Source organism: Sorex araneus, chromosome 1 (genome assembly GCF_027595985.1).
Source record: "Sorex araneus isolate mSorAra2 chromosome 1, mSorAra2.pri, whole genome shotgun sequence".
NCBI classification, from domain to species: Eukaryota; Metazoa; Chordata; class Mammalia; order Eulipotyphla; family Soricidae; genus Sorex; species Sorex araneus.
The window spans coordinates 441,670,156-441,682,268 of record NC_073302.1 but is presented as its reverse complement, the minus strand read 5'-3'; the positions used below and the strand labels follow the sequence as shown (position 1 = coordinate 441,682,268).

Here is a 12,113-nt window from a genome sequence, read left to right as displayed (position 1 = left end):
AATCTTGGACAGTCCTTGTGCAATTGCTCATCTCCTTGTGTCCTTCTCTATGACTGACCCCATCTAGATTGAGGTTGAAGGCGGCAATCAGATTGCCTTTATTGTAGCAATTGCTATAAACTGCCATTCCCATCAGTGTTCTGGGGCAGGTGAGACAGAAAATATTTCTAAGGAAAAACATCTATGATGACTCACAGATGATCTACTCAGTTCTTTCTTCATGAGGGAGACAGAAGTTGACAGTTTTCTCTTGATCATGCCATATTGAACCAGGGAAGCAATGAAGAGGGGAGATTACAAACCATGAGTTTATCGATCCATCGACTGTATTTGCAATTGGCATTGTTGGTATAGCTGGTTTCTGAAGTTTTCATGAAAAAATTTGGTTGTTATCTCAGCATAGCAGCAAATCTAGGATTCCTTATTTCACCATCATGCTGATGTTTCTCTTCACCTGTAATTATGCCTTCTGGAATTGTGTTTTATTGTCCCAGTAAGCATGATGTTGAAGAAAAAAAATATCTACCCTATGAAAGTTTGCTTGATAATGCCCTCTGTTTCTGCAATACTCTCTTGATGGCAGCCTTCACCTGAGCATTTCTCAGACTGTAGACAAGAGGGTTCAGCAACGGATTGAATAGGGTATAAAACAGAGAAATGATTTTATTCTGTTCATCATGCTGACCATTGTCTGGGACCAGATAAACCGTCATGGCTATTCCAAAGTAGAACCCAACCACGCAGAGGTGGGAGGAGCAGGTGGAGAAAGCTTTCTTGCGACCCTCCTTGGACTGGATCTTCAGGATGGCCCCGAGGATGTGCATATAGGAAACCAGCATGAAGGAAAGGGGTCCGACTAAGATGAACACGCCTCCAGCAAAGAGAAATGTTCTGTTGAGTGAAGTGTCAACACAGGCCACTTTTAGGACCGCTAGGATTTCACATAAGAAGTGGTTTATCTTCTGGGACCCACAGTAAGGAAGTCTCAGGAAGAAAATTAGATTTCCTATGGCCACAGAAAACCCACAGGACCAGGAAATGATGGCCAGGACCTTGCACTTTGTCCAGCTCATGATGAGAGTGTATTGGAGGGGGTGACAGATGGCCACGTACCTATCATAGGACATCACCACCAATATCATGCACTCTGTTGAAGCAAAGCCCAAATATAAGACCATCTCCATGGCACACGAGACAAAAGAGATCGTTTTCTTGTGTCTTATTAGGTTCTCTAGCAATTTGGGCAAATTGCTGGAAGCATAGGATATGTCAATGACGGCCAGATGAGACAGGAAGAAATACATGGGCGAGTGCAGCCTGGGGTCCAGCCAAATGAGAGCCAAGATCATGCCATTTGCCAACAAGTTTGACATGTATAATAGGCAAAAGATACAGAAGAAGAACACTTCCAGTTTTGCACTGAGTTGGAATCCTACCAGGATGAAATCTGGAAACCATGACTGGTTGCCTCCCATTCCTGAATGACAGGTTAAGGGCTGAAGTGTGACAGAATGGTCAGGACTGGAGGTAAATGAGAATTAGAGTTATTTATGTTAAAACAAACTCTGAAGGAGCTTGTTTGCTGAATTCTGCTTAACTCTGATTTTCCTCACTATTTTCTTTTATTTTCGTTGTCATTTTAAAAAGAAACTTTATTATAGTTACTATATTTACCATGTCATTACAGATATAAGCAACCTGTAAAAAGTTTGCTAAATTGTTTTTTAACTGTTTTATCATGTCCTTTTCTTTGTATGCAAATAAGCTCTTTTTTGGAGGAGAGCTTACATCAGGCAGTGCTCCTGAAAACATACATTTTGCCAGGGATTAAAACTTAATTAATTGCATGCAAGGCAAGTGCCTTACTTACCCAATAAACTATCTGTTTGGCCAGATATTCTAAGGTTTTGAAATATAAATAGTAAAGTTAAGTCATCACACTGTTTTATATTTTGTTACTTTTTTTTTCCAAAATCAAAGATATTCACTTTTTTTTATCCTCAGGATTACTACCTAAACAGAAACTCTAACAACATAATTTTTAATTGTCCACACAGTATTTTCTTCCTCTCTGATCACAAATTTAGTACAGTATTATAACTTTGCACTGGAGTGATAGCACAGTGGTTAGGGCATTTGCCTTGTATGCGGCCGACCGGGTTTGATTCATCCATCCCTCTTGGAAAGCCCTGCAAGCTACCGAGAGTATCCTGCCCGCATGGCAGAGCCTGTCAAGCTACTTGTGGCATATTCGATATGCCAAAAAGAGTAACAACAAGTCTTACAATGGAGACATTACTGGTGCCCGCTCAAGCAAATCAATGAACAACGGGATGACAGTACTATGATAGTGCTATTATAACTTTAATCTCCACTAATATATTGACTCAGATTTTCTTTGCCTTAATCTATATTCTACATAGTGGAGATAACAACTCTACTTTGAATATTCTTTTAAATTCATTTTTCATTAATTGTTCACATTTATATAAAGTTAGTGCTTATTGTTAAGGTGAGGATAGCTATATTTTATGCTATCATTAATATGAATACAAAGAATAAATGAATACAAGAAACTTTAATGGTCATTGTTCTACATGTCGGCCATTGTGACCAAGGATTTATTCTGTTTCCTCCAGTCCCCACGGGTGAAGTGGTTGAAAATTACTGCATGAATCTAAAGGATTGACCTGTATTTCTTACTACCAGTGCCTCAAATAAAACCAGGGAGAAGCAGCTATGTCAAAAACCACTATTGAGGATTTTCTTCTTAGGCATCTTTTAATATGTTAATACAGACTAAAATACGTACATTTCTCCTTTGGCTTCAAACACTGTTTTCTTTTTAATTCCAACGTGTAGTCCAAGGAGAATTTCTGATTCCTAGATAATAATTTTGAAGAGTGATTGGGTCATCCACGTAATAGGAATCTCTCTTAAATTATGTGGAATGACTGAAAGTCTGACTAATCCAATTCACAGATATCATTAAGTATATATATATATATATGTTCATGGCAAATTTTAAAATATTTAATATAATTCTTACCATTGTTATGAAACAGATAAAATGCTGCATATCTGATCTGACTTGCATCAGTCATGGTCTGTCCATTTTCTACAGAGTAGTCTTAGATTATTTTCTTAAGATTGATGATGACTAGTTTTATGTAATACTTTTGACGGTCTTCCAAATTTATGGAAAATACTAGTATTAAAAGTATGTTATTCAAGACTAAAGTCAAGAGATCCAAATGTTAACAACCAAACTTAGAAAGGTGCCTGTCAAGAGGGCAGGCGGGAGTGGGGTTGCCAGTGGGCTGGTGGGATAGGGGAGGGAACCTGGGACACTGGTGGAGGGAAGTTGACACTGGTGCTGAGATGGGTGTTGCAATATTGTATGTCTAAAACTCAACTATGAATTACTTCATAAACCATAGTGCCTAAATTTAAAGAATGTAGAAAAAATGCTCTCTCCAGCTAGATTATCATTCAAGTTTGAAGGAACAATGCAGAGCTTCATGGAGAGGCGACAGCTTATGGACTTCATAGACTTGAAACCAGTTTTGTAAGAAACGTTAAAAGAGCTTCTCTAAAGTCCAAGACAAACTTCCCAACACGTGGCATTGAGTATGGCACTCTCCATGTGTGTACAGTTGCCCTCTACAAGATTAGGAAAGGTAAATCTACTCTTAATTTGCTAAGGGAATGTATCCAGTTTCAAGAATGAATCGATGTCTGATTTACATGGGCTAAAATCACTTAACAATCAGGTGTCACAAATTGACTTTTATTGATTTATTTTTCTGATAATTTTATTTGCCTTTAAGTTTTGTTGGAGCAATGAATATGAAATAAGCTTGTTATATGTCTGTCAAGGGGGCATGCTGGGGATAGGGGTGGAAGAAGGGGCACGTCGGTGGTGAAATTGGTGTTAGAATATTGTATTCCTGAAGCAAATGGATTATGGACAATGGTGTAAATCATGATGTCTTAAAAAAATTAAAAGAAAAATGCAAAAATAAGTTCTCCTGCAATAGAACAAAATAAAAGAAAAAATAAAATTAAAATATGCTATTCCATAGTAGTCTCCAAATAATTTAGTTTCAACTATTCAAAATCTCGTTTCTGTACTCAGTGCCGGTCTGAAAATAGTATACATAATAAGATATTAGAGGAGAGAGTGAAAAGAGAGTCACATTGACTAACATTCATTATAGTATACCATTATTATATGGTATATATAATATATAATATATGTAATAATGGTATACTATAATGGTATATATGGTATATATAATGGTTTATATATGTTATATATATGACAAAAACTCTTTTTTGTCAAACTCTTATATCATTATAATGAAACTTTATCAAAGCTACTCATGTATAGAAAAAATATATATCATATATACTTAGTGCAGTCCTCTCGGTGAATTCAGGCATCCTCTTGAGGTTTGAGGTCATGGTAGATAAGGCAGTGAAACTGTGGGGAGTGAGAAATGTATGCAAGCATAAACTCTAAAGCAGAAATATCTTGATCTGAAAAATATGTAAGGATCATTCAAGAATTCAATTGTGGGACCAGAAATACAGTGGTTAAGACACATGCTTTGCATGCAGTTGACCTGTGTTCAATCTGGGCATCCCATGTGGTTCTCTGAGATCACCAGGAATAAACCCTGCGTGCAGAGGCAGGAGTAAGCCTGACCAAAGCCGAGTATGATCCAAAGACAAAAACAAAGAATTTTGGTGTGGTTGATCATCAGCCGATGAAGAAGACCAGCTTTCTGCTTTTTGTTGTTGTTGTAACAGAATTAAGCCATACATATTTATTGTATTTTACTGGATGCACTTGGAGATAACTGTGTCCTATGAAACTATTGCTCTAATCTATGTCATGCATGAGTCTGTCACTTTGCAAAAGTTCTCACCACCAAGAGTGACCTTTTGCATGCTAAGAATCAAAGTAGACTCATAGGGTGAGGTTTTTAAGACACCAACTAAATGTATAGGGTTTGGTGGTGATAACAGTAAATTTATTTTCTCACTATGTAGAGTTGTTTAATATTGATGATAAATCAAACATGAAATTATGTATGATCCTGTCATACTTTTTAACTGAGATGACTCCTTTAATTCAAAAGTTTCAGGAGTAATATTTCATGTATATGCCTATTTCTCCTATAATAGTATAATTCTAGATGAGAGGGAATGTCAACATATGTCTGCTCAATATAAGCAACTTATGATATTGTATAGGTAAACATATTTGCATATATAGCAGGTTACCTGTTGGTTTTACCCTCTATCCACACAAAAACTTTTTCAAGGGTCAAAAATTTGAGTTACAGAAATTGTTATTGATTCCTTAAAAAATATTACAGTTTATAAGTTTGAGTTTCTCTCTAATCTCTTTCTATGTGAGTATTTTTTTGTGTGCTTTCTATCATCAGTTCCTATCTATTGATCAAGAGCTGAGTTGTACTCCACCATAACAAGTAAACATGTGAAAGTTGCTTTACAGAAAATGCTATGAGTAGTTTATGTAATCTAGATACAGTGATTCTTAGGGTATCCTTGAATACTCTTGAAGTTAAGTAAAGCATCAAATCGACATAAAAATGGCAACATAGGAGTGAACTCATGTCTTATACCTCTTTTGAAATGATACATATGTGCAAGTTTCAGAGACAGTGTTAATTAAAAAAGAATTTATAGGAAATTAGAATAAACTAAAGTGATTTTTTAAGACATGCAGATCAACATTTTAAATTTTCTCTAGATATCAGCTTAAGTGAGACATCAAATTTGAAAGCAGGGCTCATTATAATCTGTCTGAAACAAATCTGAGAGACATTCATAGCATTCTGTTTCTATCAACATGATCAAATCTGGAAGGGTTGATATAAATGAGCATTAAGTTAGTAACATTAAGTACTGCATCTATAATATCTACAATAGGTCATGTAAATAGGTGTATTTACATATTTGTGTTTTAAAGATCATAATTTAGTGTTTGAATTAATAAACAATTTTGTATTTCCATTTCTGTAATTTTTATTTCAACTGAAGTACCATAAAATAATTGTAGTAGTGATAACAGATGAGATTTTGTAAATAATGGAATACTGTAATAGTGAACACAATTTTAAGATAACCTAAGAGAAATTTTCTCTTCTCAATGGTGTCAGTAAAATATTAGGAGGAAATAAAGTAGAAAACATTAATTTGTTGCCAGCATGAGCAATTTTCTGACTAGGTAAGTCTTGCAACGGAACTGGGAAACTTTGTATGCTATTAATTCATTCTTCAGTTAATAGTGATAGCCCTTAGTATAGTGTATTTTGTGATATTTGTATCAATATAGTAATTTATGTGTTTAGTAATAATCAAGAGTTTATGATATCTTATGAAGTTTCAATAAGAAGTTACTCTGGTAAACTTACCTTTCACCAATCAGCAAGGAAAAGACTTTTCTGCTATTGTTATGAGATTGTTCTTTTCCAGTAATAGGTTACTCTATCAGTGTCTTCATCTGTGTGAGGAAGACTTTTTTTCCATTCATTTTGCCTCATCACTGTCTTTATGTAGAGTCAATGCCTACATGGACAGCCTCTCCTACTGTCATATTATTTGCCACACAATAGAATTGGTATAATTTAGATGACCATCACTCCATCACACTGTAGAAGACAAGACACACAAGGGATCAGAAATCTTCAGCAGACAGAAGCTGCTAGATCTGGTTTGAGGATGGATTCCATCTATCTGTCAGATTCTCTTGAGTCAGGGCTGGGGGACTCAGGATAGTTCACCCAGGAATGTCATCCCTCTCCACAGAGAAGCCATGCTAACTTCTGATACCACGTTGTTCTGCCTCAATTCTTTGAGTCGAAAATCAACTGAGTGCAAATAAGTCTCTACTATATCAGAAACCATCAACAATGGGCTTTTCTGAAAAATATCTTTTACCATGATAAGCCCCTTCAAAAATGAGTGACAAGCACTAAGATACCAGTTCAGAGGATTTTGATCTTAGGTCGAGAGCAGGTATTCAACAGATTCTGCAGTTCTGAATTGCACCATTAGGAGTAAAGGTATTCTTGAAACTCTGCTAGGAACATTTGCTAATATTTATCTGCCTTCTTTATAAGATAAAAGAAAGAGATCCCTGAATCTTCTCTCTAGAGGAAAGTAAAAATTTCATCAGTCTTTTCCTTGGAGGAATATTCTAGCCAAAAGTAAGGTCACTTTTTGGCATCATACGCTATCCAACAGATTTGCAAGTATCTCAAGGGTCATAAACCTGAGAGACGCTATTACAGCAGTACACATTGTAGCTTTACAGCATCTTTATATTTATTTATATCATAATATTTTTATATTTTCATTTTACAAATTCAAACTGTTCTATAACTCTCAAAATTTTATGAGAAAAAATTTGCATTACACATGTACATATACATGTATGCCAACACTCAAATCTATTTTCAGATAACTTGACTTTTGTTGTATCTTGACTAAATTTGATAATATGTAATATTCATGGCAAAGAGGCATAGCTGTATATGCCAGTTTCTCTTTTATTGGTGTGTATACATATGTGTATATTTATTTATATATTGTTCATTTATTTTAGAGAATTTTCCATATTGCCCTTAATGGCACTACTAATTTATATCCCCACCCACAGTTCATAGACTTCCTTATCTTCAATCCCTAGGAAAAACTTTCCTATTTTTTCTTTGCCATCTGTCATCCTAGTAGGTATAAATTTATCTATTTCATTGTGATTTGATTTTTTATGCCTGTTGACGATTTGTATGTATTCTTTATCAAAATATTCATTCGGGACTCTAATTGCTTACTGAAATAAGCTTGTAATGTGAAGTTGTATATATTTACACAGCCTTAATGCTAATCTCAGCAGACGTATGACTTATAAATACTTTCCCTCATTCCAAAGACAGTTTCCTTACTGTCTTGATTATTAACATTGAGATGTAGGATATTTGAGTTTGATATTGTCCTCTTGCTTTATTTTGGCTTTTGTTGCCAATGCTTTGGAGATCACATGCAAGAAAGCATTGCCAAAGCCAATATGGGCAGGTTTTCCCTGACTTTTCTTTTAGGTGTTGTAATAATATGATGCCTTCAAACCTGGGTCAGCCGCATGCAAGGCAAATGCCCCACCTGCTGTGCTATTGCTCCAGCCCCTATACTGTATCTTTTAAAATAAATTGCCTGTTTGTGTCAATCTTAAACGCAGCAAGACTATTAGCACCATTTCAAGAATTGTATCATTTTGTGTCTTTGTTCCACCAATGATCATTGTTGCAATACTTTAAACTTTTTCTTTATGAATTTTTTGAGTGATCAGAGAACTTTGATGCCACTATTATGATTGCTGTGGGACATCACAAATTGTACACATGTAAGATGGTAAACTTAATAAATTGTCCCATGACCCAGGTGTTCCATCTTTATCCTATCCCATTCCTAACCCTGGATGAAACCAGCAAAGAACCACTGCAGTGACTTCTAATTCAAGTGAAAGGAGGAGTTCCACTCTCTCACTCTATATCCAAACTAAAGGTCATTAACTTTGTGAAGAAAGCATTTCTAAAAATGGGATAGGCTCAAAGCTAGCTTTTTGATGATAAAGTTTGCCAGTTTGTAAATGCAAGGGAAAACTTTTGAAGGAAATTAATAGGGAATCTCCATGAATCACAGAGAAATACAAGACTTATTGCTGATATGAAGACATTTTTAGTGATCAAGATAAAATATTATATCAGCTACAATATTCACTTTAGCCAAAGTCTAATCTAGGAACTGATCTATCTCTTTTCAACTATATGTAGGCGGAGAGAGGTAGGTAAGCAGTAGAAGTTTGAAGCAGCTTAAGTTAGTTCATGGGGTAAAGGAATGAAACCATAGAAATGCACAGAAAACACATACAGCAAGTTATCCAGAAAATTCAGCTAATATAATCAATGAAAGAGGCAGCACTGAACAGATGTTCAGTACAGATCAAACAGCCTCCTACTGGGAGGAGCTACTACCTAAGACTTGCATTGAAAAGTCCTGCTGCTCCATACTCTGAGGGAAAGGCCAGCTCCACTAGGATTAATGCAGCGATTGATTCTAAGTTGCAGCCAATACTAATTGATGATTCCCAGATTTGTAAAGTCCTTAGGAATCATGCTATTTTCACTCTACCAGGGCTCTATTAATGGAACAACAAGGTCTAGATGACCGCTTATCAGAGAGTGAAGAAAAGGATCCCTCATCCACTACTGAAGGGAATGTCAACTAGTTCAATCAGTTTGGAAAACAGTATGGAAAGCCACTTCTCATATATATTAAGAAGTTGAGGGTACAGAGGGACAGTCCAGTGGGTAGGGCGCTTACTTTCCATGTGGCGGACCCGGGTTTGGTCCTCAGCATCCCATATAATCCCCTAGCCCCCTAGGAGTGACCCCTAAGAAGGAAGTGACTCCTGTCCTGAGCATTGCAGGTGTGGCCCCCAAACAAAACAAAACTGAAAGAATTGAGATTTCACAGGACTCAGCAATTGTATTTCTTAGTCTCTACACAAGGGCCAAAAAGCTTATTCAGGAAAGACATTTGTGCCCCTACGTTCATTGAAACACTATTTACAATAGCCCAAGTATGGAAATAATCTATGTCCAAGAAAAGGTAACTGGAAAAAGAGACTATGGTCTAAATACACAAGTAGAATACAATTTAGCAACAAGAAAAGACAAAATTTTACAATTTCTAGTATATGGATAAATCTGGAGAGTATAACAATAAGTGAAGACAGAAGGAGAAATACAGATTCAGAGTTATTTTCCTCATACGTGGAATATAAATAAAAAGGGGAATAACAAAGGTAACAGAGTCTGAGAACTTGTTTCTAGAACTTACCATGGAGGGGTACAGTGTGTAGGTTAGTCAGGGAAGGCAGTAGGAAGTCTGGTGGAGAGTGTGTTGCTGGAACATTGTATGCACAAAACCCCATTATTAACTGATAGCAAATCACAGTGCCTAATACTAATAACAAACATAAAGATAAAAGAGAGATTAAACATGTTACTGAACAACTATTAGGTATCAACAAATCAAAGGGGAAACAAAAACTTATCTTAGATCAATGAAAATTCTGTACTGAAATCATGTCTGCCATAGAAGCAGAGGGGAGGAGTGAGGTGGGGGGATACTGGGGATATTGGTGGTGGAGAATGTGCACTGGTGGAGGAATGGGTGTTCAATCATTGTATGACTGAAACTCAAGCATGAAAGCTTTGTAACTGTATCTCACAGTGATTAAATAAAAAAAAATAGCACACTAGGAAAGATTATAGAAACACTTGCTTATTTCAATAATAAAGATATAAAACTCACATAAGATAACTCTGCATATAAAGAAACAAATTCTGATCAGTAGGTGAACAGAAATAATAAAATCATGTCAGAAATAATGTAGAAACTATAACAACAAAATACAGAAGGTTGACGAAATGAAGAGCTATTTAGCAGTGTGTATAGTGGGGACAATATGCACAACTTTGACTAGAAAGAAGAGAGAAAAGACTAGAACAAACTTATGAATGAGAGTGCAATAAACAACATGGAAAGAGAAAAGATTATGAAAGACTTGGACTACTACAAACATTTGTATGCCAACAAATAAGACAACTTAAAAGGAATGGGAAAAGTTCTTGACTTGTATTGCCACCCACACTGAATCATGAAGACACAAAAAACTCTGGACAGACTTGTCAAATGTAAATAAGTGGAAATAGTAATAAAAATTCTCTCAACAAATGAAAGCCAGGATCAAATGGGTCAACTGGTGAATTCTACCCAACATCCAGTGACATAGTACCCATTCTCAAACACAACCAAAAGTCAAAGAGGAGGAGATGCTTCCAACTTTTAGACAGAAAATATTAGTCTGATACAAAATATGATCGGGACTGCACTGTACTGCACTGTTGTAGCACTGTCATCCCGTTGCTCAGTGATTTGCTCGAGCAGGCACCAGTAATGTCTCCATTGTGAGACTTACTGTTATTTGTTGTTACTGTTTTTTGTATATAGAATACGCCACGGGTAGCTTGCCAGACTCTGCCGTGCAGGTGGGATACTCTCGGTAGCTTGCTGGGCTCTTTGAGAGGGACGGAGGAATCAAGCCTGGCAAACTACCCATGGCGTATTCGATATGCCAAAAACAGTAACAACAAATCTCACTTTGGAGATGTTACTGGTGCCCCCTTGAGCAAATCGATGAACAAAGGAACGGCAGTACTACAGTGCAGTGCTACAGTGGTGACAACTAGGCTCTATAGTTTTTGCCTCATATTTATCTGATATTAGGCAAACAGAAAGCTTAGTACTTTGAGGTAAGATGTGTGAAAGAGCAAAGTGATTTTATACCCAAGTGTTATGTCATAAGGAAATTGTTAGAAGAGGAAAATGAGTGCTTATGTGGGGCTGCCTCTAACTTGACTAAGGAATCAGCCAGAACTATATCTAGAAGAGTTCTCTTCACACGAGAGGTCATTCTGGGTATGAACAATTTCCAAAGCATGTCCTAGAAAGTAGTAGTCATCTCGGTGTGGGTGAAGGAACAGTCAAGTTTTTTGAGTTTGCATTCAAGGCAGCTGGGTTGGCAAGCAAAAAAATTCTCCAAGGAATTCGTCCTAGCTGGGTTGAGAGCATGGGCACCATGATTCCATTTGACCTTGGGCTCCATAATGTGATTAGGGAAGAGGCCACAATTAGCACGAGTGAAAAACTGATTACAAAACAAATAGATGGAGAGACAGCTGTTCAGACTGTCACCTTTATGAACACCACTCTGAATTCAGCCAAAGATACTGCAACACTTGTAGGATAACATTGGTTTGTCCATTCTGCCTTGCTACAATGACCTTAGGGTTATTGAATTACTCCCATTACAGTGCTCCCTTTCCTCTGAGTTCATTTGTAACCTCTTTCTTTGTGCTCTGCTTCCCCAAATAGTCAATGACCGTTATCTCCTAATCAGACTCTGTTAACTTGTAAATACTGTTTTTTTTCTTCTCCTTAAGTCCTTTGCA

General features: G+C 36.5%; 1 protein-coding gene across 1 annotated transcript; it reads right to left on the bottom strand.

Moving 5' to 3' along the window:
- Positions 1 to 527: 527 nt before the first annotated feature.
- Positions 528 to 1,475, bottom strand: LOC101553159 (olfactory receptor 2A2-like). Its single transcript, XM_004608314.2, has one exon. It carries the CDS (start codon positions 1,473 to 1,475, stop codon positions 528 to 530), a length of 948 nt encoding a protein of 315 aa, XP_004608371.1.
- Between the last annotated feature and the right edge of the window lie 10,638 nt (positions 1,476 to 12,113).